General features: G+C 39.9%; 1 protein-coding gene across 4 annotated transcripts in view; it reads right to left on the bottom strand.

The window, feature by feature from the left end:
- Nucleotides 1-26,025, bottom strand: part of arhgap44a (Rho GTPase activating protein 44a) — a 95,418-nt gene that overhangs the window by 2,000 nt on the left and 67,393 nt on the right. For 2 of the 4 annotated variants that reach the window (XM_062037209.1, XM_062037210.1), the window contains 4 exons: nucleotides 25,033-25,221; nucleotides 23,791-24,318; nucleotides 11,445-11,590; nucleotides 10,959-11,366 (listed from right to left, as the gene is read on the bottom strand). In XM_062037209.1, coding sequence (XP_061893193.1) covers nucleotides 10,959-11,366; nucleotides 11,445-11,590; nucleotides 23,791-24,318; nucleotides 25,033-25,221 — 1,271 coding nt within the window. Of the gene's footprint in view, nucleotides 1-5,281; nucleotides 5,334-10,958; nucleotides 11,367-11,444; nucleotides 11,591-23,790; nucleotides 24,319-25,032; nucleotides 25,222-26,025 lie in introns of all 4 variants that reach the window. The other 2 variants (XM_062037211.1, XM_062037212.1) reach the window with 2 other exon arrangements.

Here is a 26,025-nt window from a genome sequence, read left to right as displayed (position 1 = left end):
CGTTGTTTAGATACTTTACATTAGTTTTTGGATGATACCACACGTTTTGGGTATCAATCCGATACCAAGTAGTTACAGGATCATACATTGGTCATATTCAAAGTCCTCCTGTGTGCAGGGACATATTTCCGGAGTTTATAAACATAATATAAATTTTAAAAAACCCAGAAAGAAGATGTTGTGATGCCACAAAATATCGACGTAATCATAGTAGTATCGTTCCTGTATTTGGTATCATTACAGTGGATGTCAGGTGTAGATCCACCCATGGCGTTTGTTTACATTCTGACGCCGGCGAGCTACGGTGTGTAGTGAAACATGTTTGGCTATACCTCGTCCTGCAGTGATAATGATACTTTATTTGTCGCCATGGAGGCGAGGATCAGTGATTTATCCATCCATCCAGACATAATGTAAATTTAAATAAAAACTAAAGAAGATTTTGTGATGTTAAAAAAAAATCGATGTAATCATAGTAGTATCGACTAGATACGCTCCTGTACTTGGTATCATTACAGTGGATGTTAGGCGTAGATCCACCAATGGCGTTTGTTTATATTGTAGCGTCCCGGAAGAGGGAATTCTGGGAATTTGTTCTGTAGTGTTTATGTCGTGTTGCGGTGGAAATATTCTCCCAAAATGTGTTTGTCGTTGTTGTTTAGTGTGGTTTCACTATATGGCACATGTTTACGACAGTGTTGGCGTTGTTCATACGGCCACCCTTAGTGTGACATGTATGGCTGTTGACTAAGTGTGAACTTCATTCACTCGTGTGCAGTGTGTCTCGGGTAGGCTTTGTTAATTGTAGACTATGTTTTATTATGTAAAACGGACCAAACTCGCCACAAAATGAACAACATCAAGATTGATTTTTCAAAAATTATTTGAAAAGATTGAAAGTTGCCTTCAATCCCACGTGGGTGATCGGGCCCCGAAGCACACACGGGATCGGCGCCTATGTGTGTGTGTGTGTGTGTGTGTGTGTGGTACCCAAGGTGGGCTTGGATGGACACTCATGAGGACCACGCGGGGGGGACTCTAAACACACACTCGGTCTAAAAGCACAGCTTCTGTGTTCTGAGGGGCGACTCCTGAGTGGGGATGAGATGGCAGCGTGGAAGTTGGCGTTAAAGAAAAGGAGCGGAGGTTATTTCAAAAGGAGGGGGAAAAAAAAGAAAAAGCCATGAACCTGCCAAAAAGGGGGGGAGGGGGCAGGGGTTACCTGGGGGTCACCGCCCGCCCGCTACAATTACCGGCGTGGTGGCGGTTTATTGGGCCACGTCTGCCAGCATAAGGCTAGAAATGTGTACATAGAGTGGAACCTCTAAAGTGCAATGACCCCCGGGGTCAGCTGCTCAACGATTACATTTGCACCTTTTTCATTCAACACTTTATTCACTGCAAAAACTGGAATCTAAGTAAGATTAAATATCTCAAATAAGGGTGATATTTTCTTATTTTCTGTTTGATAAGATAATTCTTCTCACTAAGCAGATTTTATGTTAGAGTGTTTTGCTTGTTTTTAAGTGTTTTGTTCCTAAATTATCTCAGTAAGATATTACAGCTTGTTGCTGAGATTTGATGACCTATATTGAGTAAAACATGCTTGAAACTAGAATATCAACTGATGCAAAGCTGTATCATCAACACTCACAAGTATAAAACTACTTTTTTTTAAAGTAATAATTTCTTACTTCAAGCATGAAAAAAAAAAATCATGATGCCGAGGGCATATCATTATGTCAAGATAAAGGCACTAGCATTTACTTAATTTAAGAATATTTTTCAACATATTGAGCAAAAAGGTCTTTTTTTTTTCTAGCAAGAAAAGTGCATTTGTTATTAGTGAGAATATACTTAAAATTTTACTTGTTTTGGAAAGTCTTGACAAGCCAAATTTTCTTGTTCTATTGGCAGATAATTTTGCTTGGTTCAAATAAAATGAATGGTCATACTCAATTGCCTCTGGCGTGAGCGGATTCCGCTTCACAGGGCCTTTTTGCTCTTTTGCCGCCGTGTAATGTAAAAGTGCTTGATTTAATATGCACCGTAGACAGCTTTATACACGTCAATATCACAGACGAGCACCCTCATTTAGTCATTTATCCAAAAAATTGGATTAATTGTGCAGCCTAAGCGTCTTGTACCTTGTTCCATTACAAAAAAACATGCACTGAGTCAGAAAATAATGGAAAAATCCCGACTTTTTTATACTAAAAAGTTTAAAAAGTGGCTTTAATGTCATTGCTTTACCCCTTCGTCATGATAGAATTATTTGTGCACCTATATGAGTATTGTAGTTTTTATGATGACCACAGTTTAACGCTGCACTAGATTGCATTGGCACAAGCAGGCGTCCACATCTGTTGCCGTTTAATAAAAGCGGTGCGGTCTTTCATGCACGCCGAGGACTACCGGCCGGTGGTCATGGAGGTCTGTGCCCATACACAATTGCCTCTGGCGTGGGCGGATGCTGCTTCACAGGGTCATTTTGCTCTTTTGCCGCTGTAATGTAATGTAAAAGTGCTTGATTTAATATGCACCGTAGACAGCTTTATACATGTGAACATCACAGACGAGCACCCCCATTTAGTCATTGATCCACATTTTTTTTTCTATTTTTTGTCGTTTATAAAAAACATGCATTGAGTCACAAAATTGTGAAAAAAAAACATTGCTTTCTTTGACTAAAAAGTTTAAAATTGGCTGTCATGTCATTCATACTTGTGACAGATTTACGGCTGTATTTCTAAAACGGACGTTCTATTTAAGTTTATATTGTAGCCAAACCTTTTACCTAAAGATATGTCTAAAAACATTTAGTTTTTCATAGTTTTTGCCCATTTATTGTGTTTTGTTTACTTTTTAAATTAAGGCCGAAGCGACATAGCAGTTTTGTTATATATAGTTTTTGCTCATTTATTGTGTTTTGTTTACTTTTTAAATTAAGGCCGAAGCGACATAGCAGTTTTGTTATATATAGTTTTTGCTCATTTATTGTGTTTTGTTTACTTTTTAAATTAAGGCCGAAGCGACATAGCAGTTTTGTTATATATAGTTTTTGCTCATTTATTGTGTTTTGTTTACTTTTTAAATTAAGGCCGAAGCGACATAGCAGTTTTGAATTGGCTTCACAGCAGTAGGAAATATCGAACACTTTACTTCAGGGGTGTCCAAAGTGCGGCCCGGGGGCCATTTGCGGCCCGCAGCTAATTGTTTACCGGCCCGCCACACATTCTGGAAATACTATTGTAAAAATAAAAAAGAACATTAAAAAAAGTGGAATGAGGTGAAATCTAACGAGAAAAAGTTGCAATGTTGACACAAAAGCTGCCATGTAGGCTATTTTTTTTTCTTTTGTCTTTCTTTATTTTTCTTTTTTTGCCATTGCTCAAAAAAAAAAAAAATTATGACAAAAAATCCATGTTATAATGAATTATTTTCAGGGCTCCAATTACTTCAAATATTTCACTTTAAAATGTTTTATGTGGTAAATATTGCATATATTGTGTAGTAGCCATGTAAAAACATCAAAGTTTTCTTTGACAAAAGCGCATAAAACAAACAAAATAATTGTTCCAGCATAAAATCGACAGATATTTCTGAAGTTGATCTTGTAACTTAAGTGTTGAAAGTAAAAGAAAAACCTAATAAAAATGTATCATTTTATGAGTGGGGCACCTTTTGGATCCCAAATATATTTAGTGATTTTTTATTTATCTTTTCACTGTGATAATAATGATAATAATAAAATATGAAATAATTAAAATCAATGGTGTCCTGCATTATTGATCTTTTAGGGATCTAATTACTAAATACTGCATATTTGTGAAGTGAAGTGAAGTGAATTATACTTATATAGCGCTTTTCTCTAGTGACTCAAAGCGCTTTACATAGTGAAACCCAATATCTAAGTTACATTTAAACCAGTGTGGGTGGCACTGGGAACAGGTGGGTAAAGTGTCTTGCCCAAGGACACAACGGCAGTGACTAGGATGGCGGAAGCGGGAATCGAACCTGGAACCCTGAAGTTGCTGGCACGGCCACTCTACCAACCGAGCTATGCCGCCTATTTCAGTTTTACTATAAAAAAACTAAGTTGTTTTTGACAGAAAAGCCATAAAACATTTTTTTTAATTTGTATTACTTTATATCAACTTGAAGTTGATATAGAGATTTACTGTAAGCGTTAAATAATTTAAAAAAAATAATAATCTGACTTATTTTTAACATTTTAATGACTGAGACCCTTTATGGTCCCCGGGACCCCTAAAGGTAAAATAAAATAAAAAATCCATATATTTTGTTATGGTTTGAAAATGAAAAATATCAAAATGGTCCCCACATGCTTTAATTTTTCCGTGTGCGGCCCTCAGTGGAAAAAGTTTGGACACCCCTGCTTTACTTGGACTTTCACAATATTATGTCAGACCCACTCGACATCCATTGCTTTCGGTCTCCCCTAGAGGGGGGGGGGGGGGTTACCCACATATGCGGTCCTCTCCAAGGTTTCTCATAGTCATTCACATTGACGTCCCACTGGGGTGAGTTTTCCTTGCCCGTATGTGGGCTCTGTACCGAGGATGTCGTTGTGGCTTGTACAGCCCTTTGAGACACTTGTGATTTAGGGCTATATAAATAAACATTGATTGATTGATTGATTGATTTATTTACTTGGACGTATCAACCTATTTTTTTTTCATACAAATGTTGGTGGTATATATGATATATATATATATGATATCATGTGGTGATATCCTTTACACACTGATGTCGCTTTTTGATGCAGTACCGCCTGAGGGATCGAAGGTCACAGGCTAAGCCGCTTACGTGCCGTGATTTCTCCAGATTCTCTGATTAGATTAGAAGTATTTTTGCACCTACACGAGTATTGTAGTTTTTACGATGACCACAGCTTAACGCTGGAAATTATTTTTGGCCTCCTGCACTAGATTGCATTGGCACTTAGAGGTTCCACTGCAAAAAAAAAAAAAGGGCTATCAGATGAACCTGTGTAAGCGTCTGCAATGTGAGCACGCCGTGGTGCACTCTGGGAAGTCCTTGAGCCATGCGCCTGTCGTGCAAAGAGACATGAGAAGGTGTCCACCCTCTAGAAGGGAATTACACGGGGGAGGGCGGGAGGGGGGGCCGCGAGGACCTGATTGATCGGTGGAGCTGGCATGTTTTGAGGCTGGCTGCAGGAGAGCCCAGAGGCAGCCACAACCACACCAGGCCAGGCAGTGAAGATGGAGCGCATGGGGGCGTGGGCGGTCTGTCTTACCCTAAATGTCCCCCTCACACTTAGCCCACACTGAAGCCCTGGCCTCACACAGCTGCAAGGTACAAAGTAGTAGCAAGGGGGGGAACAAGAGAACGATAAATATAGATACAAAATATAGGAAACAAGATGAGCGATAAATATATATATGTAGATATATATATATATTGACAGAAAAACCTCATCAGAACTATGCACTGAATCTTGAGGTTTGGCTGGAGTGGACGAGCACTGCTGCGTAACACAGATATATACAGAGAGAGCACATGATGGTTTCTAATGGCAACGGGCTATGCTTTGCCGGATGTTTCCGCGCGGGAAACAAAGGAAACATCGTCACATAACACAAGCGATGAATACAAAAAGGCTGAGAGCCCTCATTGCTACAGTAGCTTTGTGAAGCAAATGCTAATACACACAATGAACAAAAGTACTTGAGGTTTTCTGGGAAGTTTTTCTGCAAGATTTTGCAGGGGTTGAGTCCGCGGTCGATGTTTGCGTGCAGGGGCCGGCCCCTGGCATAAACACTGTATGCGGTTTTTGCGTTGAAAAAATCCGGGGGCACACCACCAGCAGAAATAATTAAAAAACGAAACTCAGTTGGCAGTAAAAAGTCGTCGTCGCAATTGTTGGATATAACTTTAAACTAGAGATGTCCGATAATGGCTTTTTTGCCGATATATTCGATATTCCGATATTGTCCAACTCTTAATTACAGATTCCGATATCAACCGATACCGATATATACAGTCGTGGAATTAACACATTATTATGCCTACTTTTGTTGTGATGCCCCGCTGGATGCATTAAACAATGTAACAAGGTTTTCCAAAATAAATCAACTCAAGTTATGGAAAAAAGTGCCAACATGGCACTGCCATATTTATTATTGAAGTCACAAAGTGCATTATTTTTTTTTAACATGCCTCAAAACAGCAGCTTGGAATTTCATACATGCTCTCCCTGAGAGAGCATGAGGAGGTTGAGGTGGGCGGGGTTGAGTTGGGGGGTAGCAAGGGGTTCTGGGTATTTGTTCTGTTGTGTTTATGTTGTGTTGCGGTGCGGATGTTCTCCCGAAATGTGTTTGTCATTCTTGTTTGGTGTGGGTTCACTGTGTGGTGCATATTTGTAACGGTGTTAAAGTTGTTTATACGTACACCCTCAGTGTGACCTGTATGGCTGTTGACCAAGTATGCTTTGCATTCACTTGTGTGTGTGAAAAGCCGTAGATATTATATGATTGCGCCGGCACGCAAAGGCAGTGCCTTTAAGGCACGCCTCCAATATTGTTGTCTGGGTGGAAATTGGGAGAAATTCGGGAGAATGGTTACCCCGGGAGATTTTCGGGAGGGGCACTGAAATTCGGGAGTCTCCCGGGAAAATCGGGAGGGTTGGCAAGTATGACTGGGAGACGCAACTGCTCTGTACATCTCCCTACGTCCGTGTACCACTCTGTAGCGGTGTTTTAAAAAGTCATACATTTTACTTTTTGAAACCGATACCGATAATTTCCGATATTACATTTTAAAGTATTTATCAGGCCGATAATATCGGCAGTCCGATATTATCTGACATCTCTACTTTAAACCATAACCAAGCATGCATCAATATAGCTCTTGTCTCAAAGTAGGTGTACTGTCACGACCTGTCACATCACCCCCTGACTTATTTTGAGCGTTTTGCTGTTTTCCTGTGTGTAGTGTTTTAGTTCTTGTCCTGCGCTCCTATTTTGGTATTTTCCTGTAGCAGTTTCATGTCTTCCTTTGAGCGATATTTCCCGCATCTACTTTGTTTTAGCAATCAAGAATATTTCCGTTGTTTTCATCCCTCTTTGTGGTGACATTGTTGATTGTCATGTTCGGATGTACATTGTGGACGCCGTCTTTGCTCCCCAGTAAGTCTTTGCTGTCGTCCAGCATCCTGTTTTTGTTTACTTTGTATCCAGTTCAGTTTTAGTTGTGTTCTGCATAGCCTTCCCTAAGCTTCAAGGCCTTTTCTTAGGGGCACTCACCTTTTGTTTCTTTTTGGTTCAAGCATTAGACACCTTTTTACCTGCACACTGCCTCCCGCTGTTTCCGACATACTGTATACAAAGCAATTAGCTACCTGCTGCTACCTACTGATATGGAAGAGTATTACACGGCTACTCTGCCGAGCTCTAGACAGCACAGACACTCAACAACGGCACATTATTTGCGGATTATATTTACTGGTTTGCAAAAAATATTTTTAACCCAAAATAGGTGAAATTACACGTCAGATTTTATCTCATGACACACGAGTGTGCCGCGGCACAGTGGTTGAAAAACACTGGTTTAGGGCCCACGAGATTATGGCAGCCGGTGACTTCAATAGCTGATCATCAACGGGGTCGTCGTGTTCTGCAGGTGTTTGCTTGTTCTACTTATATAATCGGAATTACCTCATGGACACAATCATACTTTGTTTCTGCTAAACTGTTATTCAGCGGTGAGTCAAAATGTACCTTGTTTTATTTGTTCTAATTTGGTTTAACAGCCTCGCCTCCATTCAAAAGCCATTAAAGATAATTGCTAATTTAGCATTCCTTTGGAACGCCGTCCCTGTGACAGATTTACGGCCGTATTTGTAAAACGGCCGTACTATTTATGTTTATATTGTAGCCCAACCTTTTCCCTAGAGATATAATGTCTAAAAAACATTGTTTTTTTCATAGTTTTTGCCCATTTATTGGGTTTTGTTTCCTTTTTAAATTAAGGCCGAAGCGACATAGCAGTTTTGAATTGGCGTCACAGCAGTAAGAAATATCGAACACTTTACTTTCCTCCTTGGACGTATCAACCTATTTTTTTTTTAATATTGTCATACAGTACAGGCCAAATATTTGGACACACCTTCTCATTTCAATGCATTTTCTTTATTTTCACGACTATTTACCTCGTAGATTGACACTGAAGGCATCAAAACTATGACACCTGTGAAATGAAAACCATTTCAGGTGACTACCTCTTGAAGCTCATCGAGAGAATGCCAGGAGTGTGCAAAGCAGTAATCAGAGCAAAGGGTGGCTATTTTGAAGAAACTAGAATATAAAACATGTTTTCAGTTATTTCACCTTTTTTTTTTGTTAAGTCCATAACTCCACATGTGTTCATTCATAGTGTTGATGCCTTCAGTGACAATCTACAATGTAAATAGTCATGAAAGTAATGAAAACACAGTGAATGGCAAGGTGTGTCCAAACTTTTGGCCTGTACTGTAGGTAGAGCATAAAAAAAGGTAACTTTCTAAGTTCGTTTTTTTACCCTTAACACGCCCTCTAGACATGAAATAACACCCGCAGTCACCTTTACAAGCCGCAAACTTCCACGCGTAATGTGGCGAAGGTTGACTGGATTACAATACTTACTAGGCTGCAGTCAGAACTTTAGCCCCGAGCGCAGGGGTGTCAAACGTACAGCGCGGGGGCCGCGAACAGGTTTTATCCGGCCCACGGGATGAGTTTGCTAAATATAAAATTAACCAGAAATTTTTGAATGAAAGAAACTGCTGTTCTAAATGTGTCCACTGGATGTCGCAATAGCAATTCATTGTATCTTTGTAGATGATGCTACATAAGCACAAAATAAACCACATGATGTTAGTCCATCAGTCGAGGAAAATGATCAAACTACATAAATAACATCCTGTAATTTGATTTTGATATAATTTTTTGGTAACACTTTAATATGGGGAACATATTCACCATTAATTAGTTGCTTATTAACATGCAAATTAGTAACATATTGGCTCTTAATTAGTTATTATTATGTCCTTATTAATGCCTTATTCTGCATGGCCTTATTATACAACCAGTAAGCCATTAACTAAGAGTCTTCCCTCAATAACCTCAGAATTATTGCTTATTACACTGCAAAAAGTCAGTGTTCAAAACAAGAAAAAAAAATACAAAAATTAGGGGTATTTTATTTGAACTAAGCAAAATTATCTGCCAATAGAACAAGAAAATTTGGCTGGTCAGGACTTTCCAAAACAAGTAAAATTAGCTAACCTCAATGAACCCAAAAATACCTTAAAACAAGTATATTCTCACTAATAACAAATGCACTATTATATGAGTACGTATTTTCTATTGTTTCATTTAAATTAAAACTGCAAAGTCCAAGTCCACCTACTCAGTGGTTAGAGTGTCTGCCCTGAGATCGGTAGGTTGTGAGTTCAAAACCCCGGCCGAGTCATACCAAAGACTATAAAAATGGGACCCATTACCTCCCTGCTTGGCACTCAGCATCAAGGGTTGGAATTGGGGGTTAAATCACCAAAAATGATTCCCGGGCGCGGCTACCGCTGCTGCCCACTGCTCCCCTCACCTCCCAGGGGGTGAACAAGGGGATGGGTTAAATGCAGAGGACACATTTCACCACACCTAGAGTGTGTATGAACAATCATTGGAACTTTACCTTTACTTTATTTGGCTGTCATTTGTTTTAATATGAGACACAATTGTGTTAAAGTCATGACTTTTTTTTTTTTCATGCTTGAAATAAGAAATGATTACTTTAAAAAAGTAGTTTTATACTTGTGAGTGTTGATGACACAGCTTTGCAACAGTTGATATTCTGGTTTCATGTATGTTTTACTCAATATAGGTCATCAAATCTCAGCAACAAGCTGTAATATCTTACTGAGATCATTTAGGACCAAAACCCTTAAAACAAGTAAAACACTCTAACATAAAATCTGCTTAGTGAGAAGAATTATCTTATCAGACAGAAAATAAGCAACTATCACCCTTATTTGAGATATTTAATCTTACTTAGATTTCAGTTTTTGCAGTGTAGTAACCCTAACCCTTATATGTTCCCCTAGTGTCCAAATAACTCTAAATTAAGTCTTTCTTACTTTAATAAGCAACTAATTAATGGTGAATATGTTCCCCATACTAAAGTGTTACCATTTTTTTTTATCTTGATAGACTGAACATTAACACCAATGAGTTGACCGATGAACATTATCACATAAATTATTCAGAAAATATAAATAACGACAAATAAATATAGAATACTATTAAAAAACAACATTATTATGATTTGTACAATTACAGAATGTGCTTGTTCTCTTTTTAAACAAAGAAAACAATCTGAAGTTGTCTTTATTTTTAAGTTATCGCGCCGTGATTTCACCAGTCCGGCCCACTTGGGAGTAGATTTTTCTCCACGTGGCCCCCGATCTAAAATGAGTTAGACACCCCTGCCCTATAGTGTCTTACACGAGGAATATCAAGGGCCCGGCCCTGTTTATGTGTCATGACGACCGCAATGTAGCCGACCAGGAAACCGTGCATGAAAGCCCATTAACAATGGACTAGCGCCACCTGGTGGGTGTATTATCAAAACATAAAAATATATATAAGTGTCAAAAGACTAATAAAGATTCACCATTTTAGGCCAGGTTGAGACGGACTAACAAAAACAATTAATTCAAATACTTTTGTCCATATTGTGTACCCACACTGTGTTTAAAAGGCCAACTTCATTCAGTCAGAACTTTGCTGGGGAACGTCAAATCAAATTTTTGTCTGTCTAAAGTCCTACCGAGTCCTACACACGTCCACCGTCTCCACCGGACAGAGCCACAGCGAGTCTGAGCGAGGGCCGCTGCAGCTCCATCTGTGGCGGCGATGGCGGTAGCTGGTGTTTACCTGTAGACATGCTCTCCCCAGGGGACAGTCCATCCACCAGGCCCTGCTCCAGAGGCTGGGGAACCGGGACCGGCATCGGAGCAGGGGCGGCGAACTCGGCGGGCACGGTGGGCGGCTGCGGAGGGGGCAGGCTGGGTCTCTGCCTCGGCTTTGGAGCGGGTCGCGACTTGGTGAGCGTACCCGTTAAGGACGACGGGGACGATAGGGAGTGAGGCGCCCCCAAAGGGGTCTGGCCAGGGGACGATGGGGGCACCTGCCCGAGACTGCACACCAGTCCGTAAGGGGAAGGGGTACTGGGAGGGGTGGGGGAAAGGCTGACAGGTGAGGGCTGGCCTGTCGACTGGTCAGACATCACACCGGATTGGCAGTAAGGGACTTTGGGAGGCACGGGGGCCAATTTTTTGGAACCTGGGGACAGACATCACATCATGTTACTTCCTCTCAATTAGACAATGGAGTCACACAGTAAAGGCTATTAAAGCTGACCTTTGCGGAGGTTGTGAGGGCTGTGCTCTGTGGAGTGGGGGTACTGACTGCTGCTCTGGGGACTGCAGTTGGGGGGGACTGTGGGACTTGCCACTTGGATGGCTTTGTGTCCAATGACAGGGGAGAGCTCTTTACTCTTCAAAGAACTAGGGAAGGCAAACACACATTAAACCTCAGTCTGTGCATTATTTGCAAATGGTGAACATATACAGTCGTGGTCAAAAGTTTACATACACTTGTAAAGAACATAAAGTCATGGCTGTCTTGAGTTTCCAATCATTTCTACAACTTTATGTTTTTTTGTGATAGAGTGATTGGAGCACATACTTGTTGGTCACAAAAAACATTCATGAAGTTTGGCTCTTTTATGAATTTATTATGGGTCTACTGAAAATGTGACGATAAAACCTTCTGGAGGAAACTTCTGTGGTCAGATGAAACAAAAATTGACTTAAACGCGTGGACAATGCTGAAGAAACAAGCCCATGTCAGAAAACCAATAAATTTAGCTTAACTGCACCATACTCATAATCATGAAGTTTGGTTCTTTTATTAATTTATTATGGGTCTACTGAAAATATGAGCAAATCTGCTGGGTCAAAAGTATACATAAAGCAATGTTAATTTGCTTACATGTCCCTTGGCAAGTTTCACTGCAATAAGGCGCTTTTGATAGCCATCCACAAGCTTCTGGCAAGCGTCTGGTTGCATTTTTGACCACTCGTCTTGACAAAATTGGTGCAGTTCAGCTAAATTTGTTGGTTTTCTGACATGGACTTGTCAGGACTTTGGGAAGGCCATTCTAAAACCTTAATTCTAGCCTGATTTAGCCATTCCTTTACCACTTTTGACATGTGTTTGGGGGTCATTGTCCTGTTGGAACACCCAACTGCGCCCAAGACCCAACCTCCGAGCTGATGATTTTAGGTTGTCCTGAAGAATTTGGAGGTAATCCTCCTTTTTCATTGTCCCATTTAAAGCACCAGTTCCATTGGCAGCAAAACTAGCCCAGAGCATAATACTACCACCACCATGCTTGACGGTAGGAATGGTGTTCCTAGGATTAAAGGCCTCACCTTTTCTCCTCCAAACATATTGTTGGGTATTGTGGCTAAACAGCTCCATTTTTGTTTCATCTGACCACAGAACTTTCCTCCAGAAGGTCTTATCTTTGTCCATGTGATTATGTTTGTTACAAGTGTATGTAAACTTTTGACCACGACTGTACATTCACCATCATCACATATTGTACATTACTGTAAATGCTCCAATAAACGCCACTATTCAAGGTGCGGGTCTACAAAAAACATATGTGGCTGTAGACAACCTCCTCCTCTAGAGGGCAGTGCCTGCATTTGAAGTACTGAGAGTTGTCGGCATCCAACAGCTGCATCCACTTTAAACTGTTGGAGTGAAAATCATGAGTGTTCCACTTCAATACTGCTTTTTGGTTTTTCAATACACTAATCAGTGGTATTGGTGCTGGTTGAAGAGTTTGCTTCTTATTCCTATTACAAAATGTGTTCTGTTTTTACTGTGTTGCACAATCTATTTGTTTAATCTTCTGTCTTTCAGAAAGCAAAGGTGATAACTAGTTTAAAATGTAGATGTGCCTTAAAATGTTCCAGTTCAATTCACACATTTAAAATAAAACCTTTAGGACCAATGTCTTGGAAAAATGTATCGCTCTAGAACAGGGGTCCCCAAACTACCGCCGGATCCGGGCCGCCAGCGTCCAAAATCCGGCCTGCAAAAAGTCCCAAGTTAAAACATTTTTTTTATTATTACTTTTTAAAATCTGTCCCTTCTAATCCATTTTCTACCGCTTGTTACTCTCTGTGTCTTCTAGCCACCCAAGCAAATCGTGTTGTTTAAAAATGCATTGTCCCATCGATAACGTGACATCATCGCGCTCGGTATATGTATATATATATATATATATATATATATATATATATATATATATATATATATATGTATATATATATATATATATATATACACATTAGGGCTGCAACAACTAATCGATTAAAATCGATGATTAAAATAGTTGCCGATTAATTTAGCCATCGATTCGTTGGATCTATGCTATGCACATGCGCAGAGTTTTTTTATTTTTATTTTTTAATTACATTTTTTTTTATTTTTTAAAATTATTATTATTTTTAATAAACCCTTATTTATAAACTGCAACATTTACAAACAGCTGAGAAACAATAATCAAAATAAGTATGGTGCCAGTATTCTGTTTTTTTCCAATAAAATACTGGATAGGATAGAAATGTAGTTTGTTTCTTTTATCCGATTATTAATCGATTAATCGAAGTAATAATCGACAGATTCTTCGTTTATCAAATTAATCGTTAGTTGCAGCCCTAATATATATATATATACATATATATATATATATATATATATATATATATATATATATATATATATATATATATATATATATATATATATATATATATATATATATATATATATATATATATGATAAGACTTTAGTATGGGGAACATATTCTAAGTAACAAAGACTTAATTTAGAGTTATTTGGTTAGGGTTGGGGTAAGGGTTAGAGTTAGGGTTAGGGTTAGGGTTAGAGGGTTAGGGTTAGGGCTGATTGTATAATAAGGCCATGCAGAATAAGGCATTAAAAGTACTTAATAATGACTCATTAAAAGCCAGTATGTTACTGATTTTCATGTTAATAAGCAACTAATTAATGGTGAATATGTTCCCCATACTAAAGTGTTACTATATATATATATATATATATATATATATATATATATATATATATATATATATATATATATATATATATATATATATATATATACATACATATATATCGTAATTTCCGGACTATAAGCCGCACCAGCTAAATTTAGGGGAAAATACAGATTGCTCCATATATAAGCCGCACCCGACTATAAGCCGCAGGGTTTTGATGTGTAATTACCGTAGTATATAGGGGTTCCTGCTACCACGGAGGGGATTGTCGGGACAGAGATGACTGTTTGGGAACGCAAAGCGTCCCATTTATTAACAATAAATCTTTCAATCATTCAATCAAACTTTCACATCTTTGACATGGCGAACAGCATTCGTGCAGAGTACAAATAATACAACGGTGCAAAGTAATACAAAGTGCTCGCCTGTACGTTATCAAAATAACCAGCCTACCGGTATATGAAAAGTCAGTCTTTAATCATTGTGTCATCGTCTTCCTCCTGCGTACTAAAACCACTGAAATCCTCTTCGTCGATGTCGGAGAAGAACAGGCCGTAAATAAGCCGCACCGTTGTATAAGCCGCAGGGACCAGAACGAGGGGAAAAAGTAGCGGCTTATAGTCCGGAAATTACCCCCGGTATTGAGCACTGTATAACGGATAAACCACAGAAACCTCAACTATACCCCCGCGACTCCGTAAGGGACAAGTGGTAGAAAATGGATGGATATATAGGTATATATATAAACAGCCCGGCCCCCAGCCGGATTTTTTTAACTCAATGCGGCCTCCGAGTCAAAAAGTTTGGGCACCCCTGCTCTAGAATAAACACAAGTAGTTAATATTTTGATCAATGATAACAACAAAAACTACATGTGGTACATAAATACTTAAGGAAATATAAGTGTTTGCATACAGTATGTTATTGGAACAAATGTTTAAGCTACATGTATGAGTGTACATGGATGTTACATAATTATTGGTCTATGTATTTACTGTCTATTCATATTTGTATGGCTATTAATGCCGTGTACAAAGTGTATTTGTAATATGTGGTGTGAAGGAAAATGTAAACAGTTTTCACATGTCTATGGCTCTAAAGATCAGAGCCTGATGTCTCTCGGTTTTGCTACATCTTGTATTTGACTTTGTTAATAGGGTTAGGAGAAGTAAGTGTTTAACTTAAGCCTGTAGAATTGTCAATGTATGATTGTAACATTGTTCTTTTTTATTTCGTTGACCACTGACCGAAGATATTATAAACTAACTAATAGTGTTGTCCCGATACCAATATTTTGGTACCGGTACCAAAATATCGACATACAAATATCGACGTAATCATAGTAGTATCGACGAGATACGCTCCTGTACTTGGTATCATTACAGTGGATGTCAGGTGTAGATCCACCAATGGCGTTTGTTTACATTGTGACGCCGGTGAGCTACGGTGTGTAGTGAAGCATGTTTAGCTATTCCTCGTCCTGCAGGGATGATACTTGTAAGAAACTTACTGTATTTGTTGACATGCAGGCGAGGATTAGTGATTTAGAAGTAGCTAAAACACTGCCGATTGCGGATGGGCTTTAGCCGCTAGCTAGTTAGTCATGTCTTAAAGCGCCTCTTCCTGAGGGCGTTTCAGTGTTAAAACTTCACCTTTATCTTTAGTTTTTAAGCCAAAATGCGTCCGTTCTCCCTTTTCTGTCTACATACCGTGTCTGTTTGTAAGTACTCTGTGATTGTGCGCTGCCGAACATGCTCCTCTGCTCGTAAACCAGCAATGACACGACGTGACGACGACGGGAGGGCGGGGGACCGGTACTTTTTAGAGGCCGTATAGTACTGAATATGATTCATTAGTATTGCGGTACTATACTAATACCGGTATACCGTACAACCCTAGTAACTAACTTACTAACTAAATAACAGTGTGTCACCACTTATCACAGTTTAGGTAAAGAATCTCCCCGGCTATATTTAGAGCATTTACAGCAAGTGCAAAATACCAGTGAACATGTCGCCCAAACCTTTGAACAAGATGAGTCCACAATGGCGTGAATCACGCTTATATAAACATCAAAGATTGTTACAAATGACATGGATGAACATTTCTACTGAGATAATGGTCAGTAAATGGATCTAATGCAGACTATTGAGAAAACCCAGCAAGTTTGCACAATATTCGGTACACATGCACAACTAATAAGGTCCAATACATTTTCAACATGTTGCCATACAAATACATTGACCAAAAACGGCGCATTGTTATTTTTGTAATAGCAGAATGTTTGATACGATCTTATTGGATTGTGCAAGTGCACACATGAGACATGTATGTGTGTGCGCGCAAGTTTTCCGCACCAGTGTCAACAACACCCGACCATGTACAGCGGTAGCCAACAACAAACTGAAAGTGGCGCCATCAGTTAACATAACATACATTCAGCATTCACAGTAGAGAGAACAGAGCAGTCGACAGACAGGAAATAGAAGCAAAGCACATTAATGCAAGGGAGCTATTGGATAAACATTACATAACCCAGCTTAGAAAGTGAATGACCCATCGTATCGCTGCACGTGTGTACTGCATGTTAGTCACGTCGTGGCACAGGACTTCTAATTAACTGCGCCGTCACTTGAGTTTTGCGTCCTCCAGCAGAGACCCACACACTTGCCCAGTCTCGAAGGGGGGGATATTATCATGCGAGCATATTCTGACTACACGCACACACACACATTCTTGTATTTGTTACCTTCTTGAGACCTGCAAAAAATGCCTACCTCTTTAAGACCACCCTTTCTAGATATATAAAGATGGGTATTTACAACATTAATAATATATACATGCTATGCAAATACAAAAAAGCTGAGTTGAGTTGGAATTTCACAAGAAAAAGGTCACAATTTCACAAGAAAAACGTATAATTTTGGCGGTGTTTTAATAAAAGTCGTAATTTTACACAACGCAAGTCAAAGTTTTACAAGAAAAACGGAACATTTGTGCGATATTATGATAAAACTTGGAATTTTACTCAATAACAGTCGCAGTTCTACAAGAAAAACTTTTGGCAATTTTATGAAGAGTCGTAATTTTTCTCGACAAAAGTCACAATTTTATAAGAAAACTTTTAAATGTAGGCAATGTTGTAATAATAGTCGGAATTTTACTTGGCAAAATTACGACAAAGGTCATCGTTTTACTCAAAAAATGTCCAAGAACAACAAAAAAATTGCCAGTATTGCGATAAAAGTCAGAATTGTATACGACAAATGTCACCAATTTGCAATCAAAAGTAATAATTTTGCATTAAAAAAAGTAATAATTTAATGAAAATATAACAAAGAATATGAGAAATTGTTCCCAATTTAATAGGAAAAAAGTCGACACATAGTGAGAAAAAAACTGCTTTTAGTTCATTTTTTTAATTTTTTTTTGTAATTGGTTTTTAATCTTCATTATTTACTTCAAGTTATTACAGTATGTCTCTATATACATATTTATTGTATTAATATTGGCCAAAGGGGGCACATTTCAATTTCTTACACACACTTGTTATTTCATATGTTGACCAGAGAGGGAGCACTTTTAAAACCGACACACAGTCAATTTGAAAAATCCCTCTTTTTTGGGACCACCCTCATTTTGATAGATTTCACCACCAGGGGTGCACATGAGACATGCTCTATTAGATGCAATGTTATTGAGACCATGATTTATGTCATCACTTGTTCACACCTCTTCATATGGAAGCTACTTTTCCTTCTTGATGTCTCAAGAAGGGTGGAAATACAAGAACACACACACACACACACACACACACACACACACACACACACACACACACACACACACACACACACACACACACACACACACACACTGGTTATTATTTGGAATGGGGACCATGTTTTTGATCATCACTTGTGGGGACCACCTTTTCTACAGGTTGGGGAGTCATAAAAAAAATGAGGTAAATTGGCCACTGCCCAGTTAGCTCATACACCTCTTTAAATCTCTGGATTGATGAAGTAATGTGCTGATCATTCTTACTGGGGACCCTGGGGAAAAAAAGAGTTAATATGGTTCATGGGGACCAAATTGAAATAATTTTGCATAATTCACACAAATTTGTGCGTGACTACTGAGAACCATTAAAAAAAAGAAGTTCAAATTAAATATGACATTAGGGCTGCAACTAACGATTAATTTGATAATCGATTAATCTGTCGATTATTACTTCGATTAATCGATTAATAATCGGATAAAAGAGACAAACTAAATTTCTATCCTATCCAGTATTTTATTGAGAAAAAAAAACAGCATACTGGCACCATACTTATTCTGGTTATTGTTGTTCAGCTGTTTGTAAATGTTGCAGTTTATAAATAAAGGTTTATTAAAAAAAAAAAAAAAAAAAAAAAAAATTGTATTAAAAAAAAAAAAAACTCTGCGCATGCGCATAGCATAGATCCAACGAATCGATGACTAAATTAATCTGCAACTATTTTAATAATCGATTTTAATCGATTAGTTGTTGCAGCCCAATATGACATGATCCTCAGAATACAACACTACAGCTGTCCTCTTATAGGAAGTTTCACCACTTAAATGTTAAAGCAAATCCTGCATCTTCTGTGACATTACTGAAAACTGCTATTTAGCAGTAATTAAGTTGTCTGCAACTCCAACTACCATATACTATATAGAAGGATGGAAAATTCTGAATGTGAATCATACTTTAAGGTAATAATGTTTTATGATCATGCTGTATAAAAATGTCATCCTAAGGAAGACTGAACCAGATTTTGACCCCTTTCATACCCTTTGGCATCTTCAGAATGGATCTGACTAACATTTAAAAAGGTTTCCCTTTAGGGGACCTGTTTTTTGTCCCTTTACCGTCAGAGGTCCCCTAAAGGTGACTGTGTAAACAGAGTGATGTCCCCATTAAGTAAGCATTGCCAGAACACACACACACACACACACACACACACACACACACACACACACACACACACACACACACACACACACACACACACACACACACACACACACACACACACACACACACACACACACACACACACACACACACACACAAATAACTCCCACCGTCACACAAGACATATATGGTCGAGACACTAGATTAGGTACACCTGTAATGAGATTGAATAAGTATGAAAACGTGTGCCAGTACAAGTCATAACTGTCTTACAATACAGTGGTATACCTCAACGTGAGAGTTACCCAACTTAAGAGTGTTTTGAGATAAGAGCTAATTGTTATGCTTTAGGTTACAAGCAAACATTCGAGTTTACGAGCGTCATTAGTCGGCGTAGCAAATGTGAGAACGCCTGTTCTTACCTTGCTCGCATTAGCTTATAGCAAGAGATTGACAAAAGTGAAAGTGAGTGTGAAGAAGAAGTAGATGATATTCATTGAACTAAAAAAAAAGAAATCTTCAAAAATATGAAAAGCATGTCGTCAACTTGGCGAAGCAATTCGAGCGTATCGCTGATAAGTCTGCGCCACACAGAAGCACAGTGAGTCTAACGCCAGCCAAAATGATATCTAAACGACGGACATTTATCTATGAAAATATGGAAAAGCTGCTAATGATGATGCTGAGAAAACGTTAGTAGTACATTCTATTGTATTGTTTTTATACAAATTTCTTATCTAAAAGTTTGTTACTTGTTAAAATTGTGCTGTTTGGGCAAAATCGGGCAAGCACCAATCACATTGATTTTAATTACATTTAATTGGAGACATTTATTTGAGATACCGTATTTTCCGGACCACAGGGCACATCAGATTATAAGGCGCACCGCCGATGAATGGTCTATTTTTGATCTTTTATCATATATTAGGCGCACGGGATTATAGGGCGCATTAAAGCAGTCATATTATTATTATTTTTTTCTAAATGTAAAACACTTCCTTGTGGTCTACATAACATGTAATGGTGGTTCTTTGGTCAAAATGTTGCATAGATGATGTTTTACAGATCATCTTCAAGCCGCTTTCTGACAGTCGCGTCCGGATGCGCCATTTTGTGGGCGGTCTTGTTTACGTGGCTCACCTTCGGCATCGCCTTCTCCCCGTCATCTTTGTTGTAGCGGTGTAGCGTGCAAGGACGGGAGTGGAAGAAGTGTCAAAAGATGGAGCTAACTGTTTTAATGACATTCAGACTTTACTTCAATCAATAACGGAGCAACATCTCCTCATCCGGAAACAACCACACCGGAAATGTGTCCCGTGAAAAACCGTCCGACCGAAACTCTCTAATAACTAAAGTTCCTTGGGTGAATAATGTAAACTCACTACACCGGTATGTTTTAGCGCTTTCATGGCGAGTTTACTGACAGATATGAGTAAGAACTTTACACTACTTTATATTAGAAATGGCAACAGCGGAGGATGAATGTCCCATAACAAGAAGATAGAGAAAAAGAAGGAGCTTATCGGCGGATGCGCGCAATTTTTCAGGATTTACGCAGATCCCAAATACAGATCAGCAGGTACCAGAAGGTAAGAACAGTTCCTTTTGCATAATATTGCGAAACAAAACGCCAGATAATATGTACCTTATACACACATCATAATAATACTCCTATGTTTAATGCGCAGACAATCTTTCAAGTGGTGCGGCTTCATAGCTTACCAAAGTCGTACTAAAACATTTTGATAGATTTTTGAGCGCCGTGTGTAATGTTCTATATTTTCAATGAAACATTTAAAATGGTGTTGTTTACTTGAGACCCATCAGTGTAGCCAACACTTATCTCCTATGTTTGACTGCCATCTAATGGTCACACTTATCATTACACCATGTACCAAATAAAATAACTTTGAGGTGGGTAAGCTCAACCAAACTTATTCCTTACATTAGGCGCACCGGGTTGTAAGGCGCACTGTCGAGTTTTCAGAAAAAAAAAAGGATTTTAAGTGTGTCTTAAAGTCCGGAAAATACGGTACACGTGTTTTGAGTGAAGAGCACTGTCACAGAACCAATTAAGCTTCTTAGTTGAGGTACTACTCTACTTCACCCAACTCCTTCATTCTAAGGATGATATTTAGGGTTTATTTACATTTTGGGTGTATTAAATTATAAGTACCTTGACGACCTAAACAATAACATGTTGAATTATTTACAGGTTAGTAAAAGCGTGCTGTTAGGGCTGGGCGATATATCGAGTTTGTAAGATATATCGATATATTTTTAAACAAGATATGAATAAAGAAAATATCGTAATATCGATATTTATTGTTTCACGTTAAAATGACCAAACACCGCTTATTTGTTGTGTTCCTTGTTCTCCCCCGTTCCCCTTCCATGGGCTACAAAACCCCTCCCCTTCCTCCTTCCCAAGACGTGCTTGCACGTATAAGAACATCCATGATTGGTTGGTTGTTTACTATGAGGAGTCACGATTGGTTGGGGACAGTCCAATCAGAGGCAAGATAGGGCAGGTCATCGAACCAGGAAGGGAATTAAAAAGTGCCTGCCTGCAAATTTATTTTTTTATCTGAGTTTGATACATTTTGTATTATTTACACAGCTATGTTATTTATTTTACGTAGAAAAAACATTTTTGTATTTGATTTATGTTATGTAATTCTGTGCTACTTAAACAGTTTATTTTCTGTGCTGTTAATACACATCTTGACTAACAGGCTTAATAAAAGTGCCACTGACTGTTTACAGTACAATTTCACCGAATATCGCTCAAAAATGAATATCTTTATATGTATACTTTCACAGAAAAATATATCGAGATATACAGTCGTGATCAAAAGTTTACATACACTTGTAAAGAACATAATGTCATGGCTGTCTTGAGTTTCCAAAAATTTCTTATTTTTTTGTGATAGAGTGATTGGAGCACATACTTGTTGGTCACAAAAAAACATTCATGAAGTTTGGTTCTTTTATGAATTTATTATGGGTCTACTGAAAATGTGACCAAATCTGCTGGGTCAAAAGTATACATACAGCAATGTTAATATTTGGTTACATGTCCCTTAGCAAGTTTCCATGCAATAAGGCACTTTTGGTAGCCATCCACAAGCTTCTGGTTTAATTTTTGACCACTCCTCTTGACAAAATTGGTGCAGTTCAGCTAAATTTGTTGGTTTTCTGACATGGACTTGTTTCTTCAGCATTGTCCACACGTTTAAGTCAAGACTTTAGGAAGGCCATTCTAAAACCTTAATTCTAGCCATTACTCTCTGTAAAGCATCAGTCCCATTGACAGCAGTTTGGCCAAAATACCCAGCAATATGTTTGGAGGAGAAAAGGTGAAGCCTTTAATCCCAGGAACACCATGCCTACCGTCAAGCATGGTAGTGGTAGTATTATGCTCTGGGCCTGTGTGGAGGGGGCGTGGCATGCCGCGGAACGGGGTGTGTCAGGACCGGCCTCGAAGACAGCGGCAGGTGCGTAGATGGCCCAGGTGGGCCCTGTTATCTAATCACCTGTCGCCTTTATTAGCAGCAGCCGTGAGGAAAAGAGTGGTTGGAGTTGGAGGTGCTGATGAGAGACACGGATGCAGAAGAGACACTGTGCTGAAAAGCAAAATACTTTGCACCATTGAAGGAAAATAAAACAGTGTTATATCCTGAATTCCTGGCAGTCTGTGGTGGTGTGAAGAACCCAGTAGAGGGCAACCTCTACAGACTGTTTTGCTGCCAATGGAACTGGTGCTTTACAGAGAGTAAATGGGACAATGAAAAAGGAGATTTACCTCCAAATTTTTCAGGACAACCTAAAATCATCAGTCTTGGGCGCAGTTGGGTGTTCCAACAGGACAATGACCCCAAACACACGTCAAAAGTGGTAAAGGAATGGCTAAAATTAAGGTTTTAGAATGGCCTTCCCAAAGTCCTGACTTAAACATGTGGACAATGCTGAAAAAACAAGTCCATGTCAGAAAACCAACAAATTTAGCTGAACTGCACCAATTTTGTCAAGAGGAGTGGTCAACAATTCAACCACAAGCTTGTGGATGGCTACCAAAAGCGCCTTATTGCAGTGAAACTTGCCAAGGGACATGTAACCAAATATTAACATTGCTGTATGTATACTTTTGACCCAGCAGATTTGGTCACATTTTCAGTAGACCCATAATAAATTCATAAAACAACCAAACTTCATGAATATTTTTTGTGACCAACAAATATGTGCTCCAATCACTCTATCACAACAAAAATAATAGTTGGAGAAATGATTGGAAACTCAAGACAGCCATGACATTATGTTCTTTACAAGTGTATGTAAACTTTTGACCACGACTGTACATCCAATATCGAGTTTAAGTAAAAATATATCGAGATATACCTTTTCGTCGGTATCGCCCAGCCCTACGTGCTGTATACTCTGGAATAAATACATCCATATGCTATTTGTGTGCATGTATTTATTGTCTGTCAGCATGAATTCGACATCCTTGGTTGCTTAGCAACCAGACCCTGCGAATGTTATGCAGTCAGAGGTGCGTCATTGGAAGGGGGCGAGTGGAAAGCAAAAAAAAAAAGAAAAAGAAAAGGTAGCGAGTGAGAGGACTGACAAAAGGAGCCGCTCGCCATTTGGGTGTGTCATATTTACCTAGTCAGCCTGGGGAGTCCTCTCTCTCTGGCACATGGACAGGCGGCCCACGGCGGGGGCGGGGGCGCGGAGGAAGGGAGGCTAGGGGGGTTGACGAGGGACTGCTCGTGGCGGGCGAGCGCCAGGGGGGTTTTGATGTAGAGCGGCGATGCGTTAGTGTCGGGCGGGGGGGCATGCGATGATGACGTGTCACCGGTCGGGCTGTGCTTGGGGAAGTGCAGACAGCTGGGCTTGGGGTTGGAATTGATGTCGAGCGAGGAGGAGGATGAGGAGGAGGAGGAGGACGGGAGGGGGGCGGGGGGGATGAAGCCGGACCAGCGCTGGGGCGGCGGGGGCGAGGCCGGGGGCTGCGACTCCGGACCCGGGGCCACGGGCCGAGCGCAGGGCGGGGGCTTGGGGTAGAAGTGGTGGTGGGCGGCGTGGCAGGAGGAGGAGGAGGAGGAGGAGGGGTAGGGAGGGGGCGGACGGTCCTCCCCCGGGGGTGCGTGAGCATGAGAGGTGTCCGGCCGATTGGGCGACACGTCTGAGCTGTAGATATTAAGAGAATAGACAGCACAAAAGACACAGCTCTAATGACTGAACAGGGAGATGCACGGGAGCGACAGGAAGAGAAGCTGTTTGGATGATCGGGGGGGGGCAAGGGGGGGAGGCGGGGTTAGTCGTCCAAAATAAGAAAAGCTATATAGGTGGGCACCAAGCTTGGCAACACAGTCATCTTAAAGCAAACACAAGCGCAAAGAAGCGGCAACCAAAAAATAAAGAAAAATAAAGAAAAGTAGCAGCTTTGCTGTCAAAGTGTGAGTCTGCATCGCCTTTGTGTCTGCACGCTGCTGGGAGCTGTGAGGGGGGGTCTCTGCACAGTGCAACACTATCCAGCTCCTACGTTTGCGCCCCCTACTCCTAAAAAAGGGTCCTCCTATGCAGTCCCCCTGGCAGAGTGCGACAGACACAACACCCTTTCACTGGCTGAAAGAGCCACCTTTGTTATCTCGGAAGGTGACCATGTGGTGAGAGGGGGGGAAAAAAAGGGGTGTGGGGGGCGGACGTGAAGTAGCTGAAAGAGCAAAGCCACGTTGATGGGTTGTTGTTCATGTGAACATGCATGGTGTGCTCACGTACGCCCTTTTTTTTTTGAAAACCAAAAGTGATGGGCTTAAAATAATGGGGACCTTGAGAGACCGCACAAAGCTGGATGGTGATGACGGATAATAGCCAGAGGGAGATACGGGGCGCGGAGCTTACCTGATCCTTTCCCCGGGGGGCGGCGTGGCGGCCGGGGAGACGGCGAACTCGCCGGTTTGCTCGGGGATGAGAGAGTCGGCGGGGGAGCTGGGGCCTTGCAAGCCCGGAGGGGTGGAGCAGGTCTTGCGCGCCAGTGTGGACGAGCCCTTGCGGGACACCCAGGAAGTGTCCATGACCCGGACCCCCATGCTGGAGACACATATGTTTGGAGGTTAGTGAGGATGATGGTGAACACTACAGGCTGTAAAGCAGGGGTCCTCAAACTTTTTGACTCGGGGGCCGCATTGGGTATACAGTATGTATATTTTTTAGCACAGCTTTTATCTAATTTCTCTGCCTTCTTGTTTTTAAATACACTGCTTGCCTATCTGTTTTATCCAGTGCTTTCATGCTTTTATTTCTATTTTTATCTATGTTTCTGTTCTATCTAATGTTTATCTAGTGTGTGTCATGATTTCATTTGTATTTAAATTTTTTATTATATATTCTAACTTTCTATTTTTTTATTATTATTTTTTTTTTTATACTTTGTAGCACTTTGAGATTTTAACAAATGTAAAGTGCGTTACAAATATAATTCATTATTATTATTATGTGTATATACACTACCGTTCAAAAGTTTGGGGTCACCCAAACAATTTTGTGAATAGCCTTCATTTCTAAGAACAAAAATAGACCGTCGAGTTTCAGATGAAGGTTCTCTTTTTCTGGCCATTTTCAGCGTTTAATTGACCCCACAAATGTGATGCTCCAGAAACTCAATCTGCTCAAAGGAAGGTCAGTTTTGTAGCTTCTGTAACGAGCTAAACTGTTTTCAGATGTGTGAACATGATTGCACAAGGGTTTTCTAATCATCAATTAGCCTTCTGAGCCAATGAGCAAACACATTGTACCATTAGAACACTGGAGTGATAGTTTCTGGAAATGGGCCTCTATACACCTATGTAGATATTGCACCAAAAACCAGACATTTGCAGCTAGAATAGTCATTTA

The sequence above is a fragment of the Entelurus aequoreus genome, linkage group LG25, assembly GCF_033978785.1.
Source record: "Entelurus aequoreus isolate RoL-2023_Sb linkage group LG25, RoL_Eaeq_v1.1, whole genome shotgun sequence".
NCBI classification, from domain to species: Eukaryota; Metazoa; Chordata; class Actinopteri; order Syngnathiformes; family Syngnathidae; genus Entelurus; species Entelurus aequoreus.
Note: the sequence above shows the minus strand (reverse complement) of the source record. Positions and strands in the feature narration are given on the sequence as shown.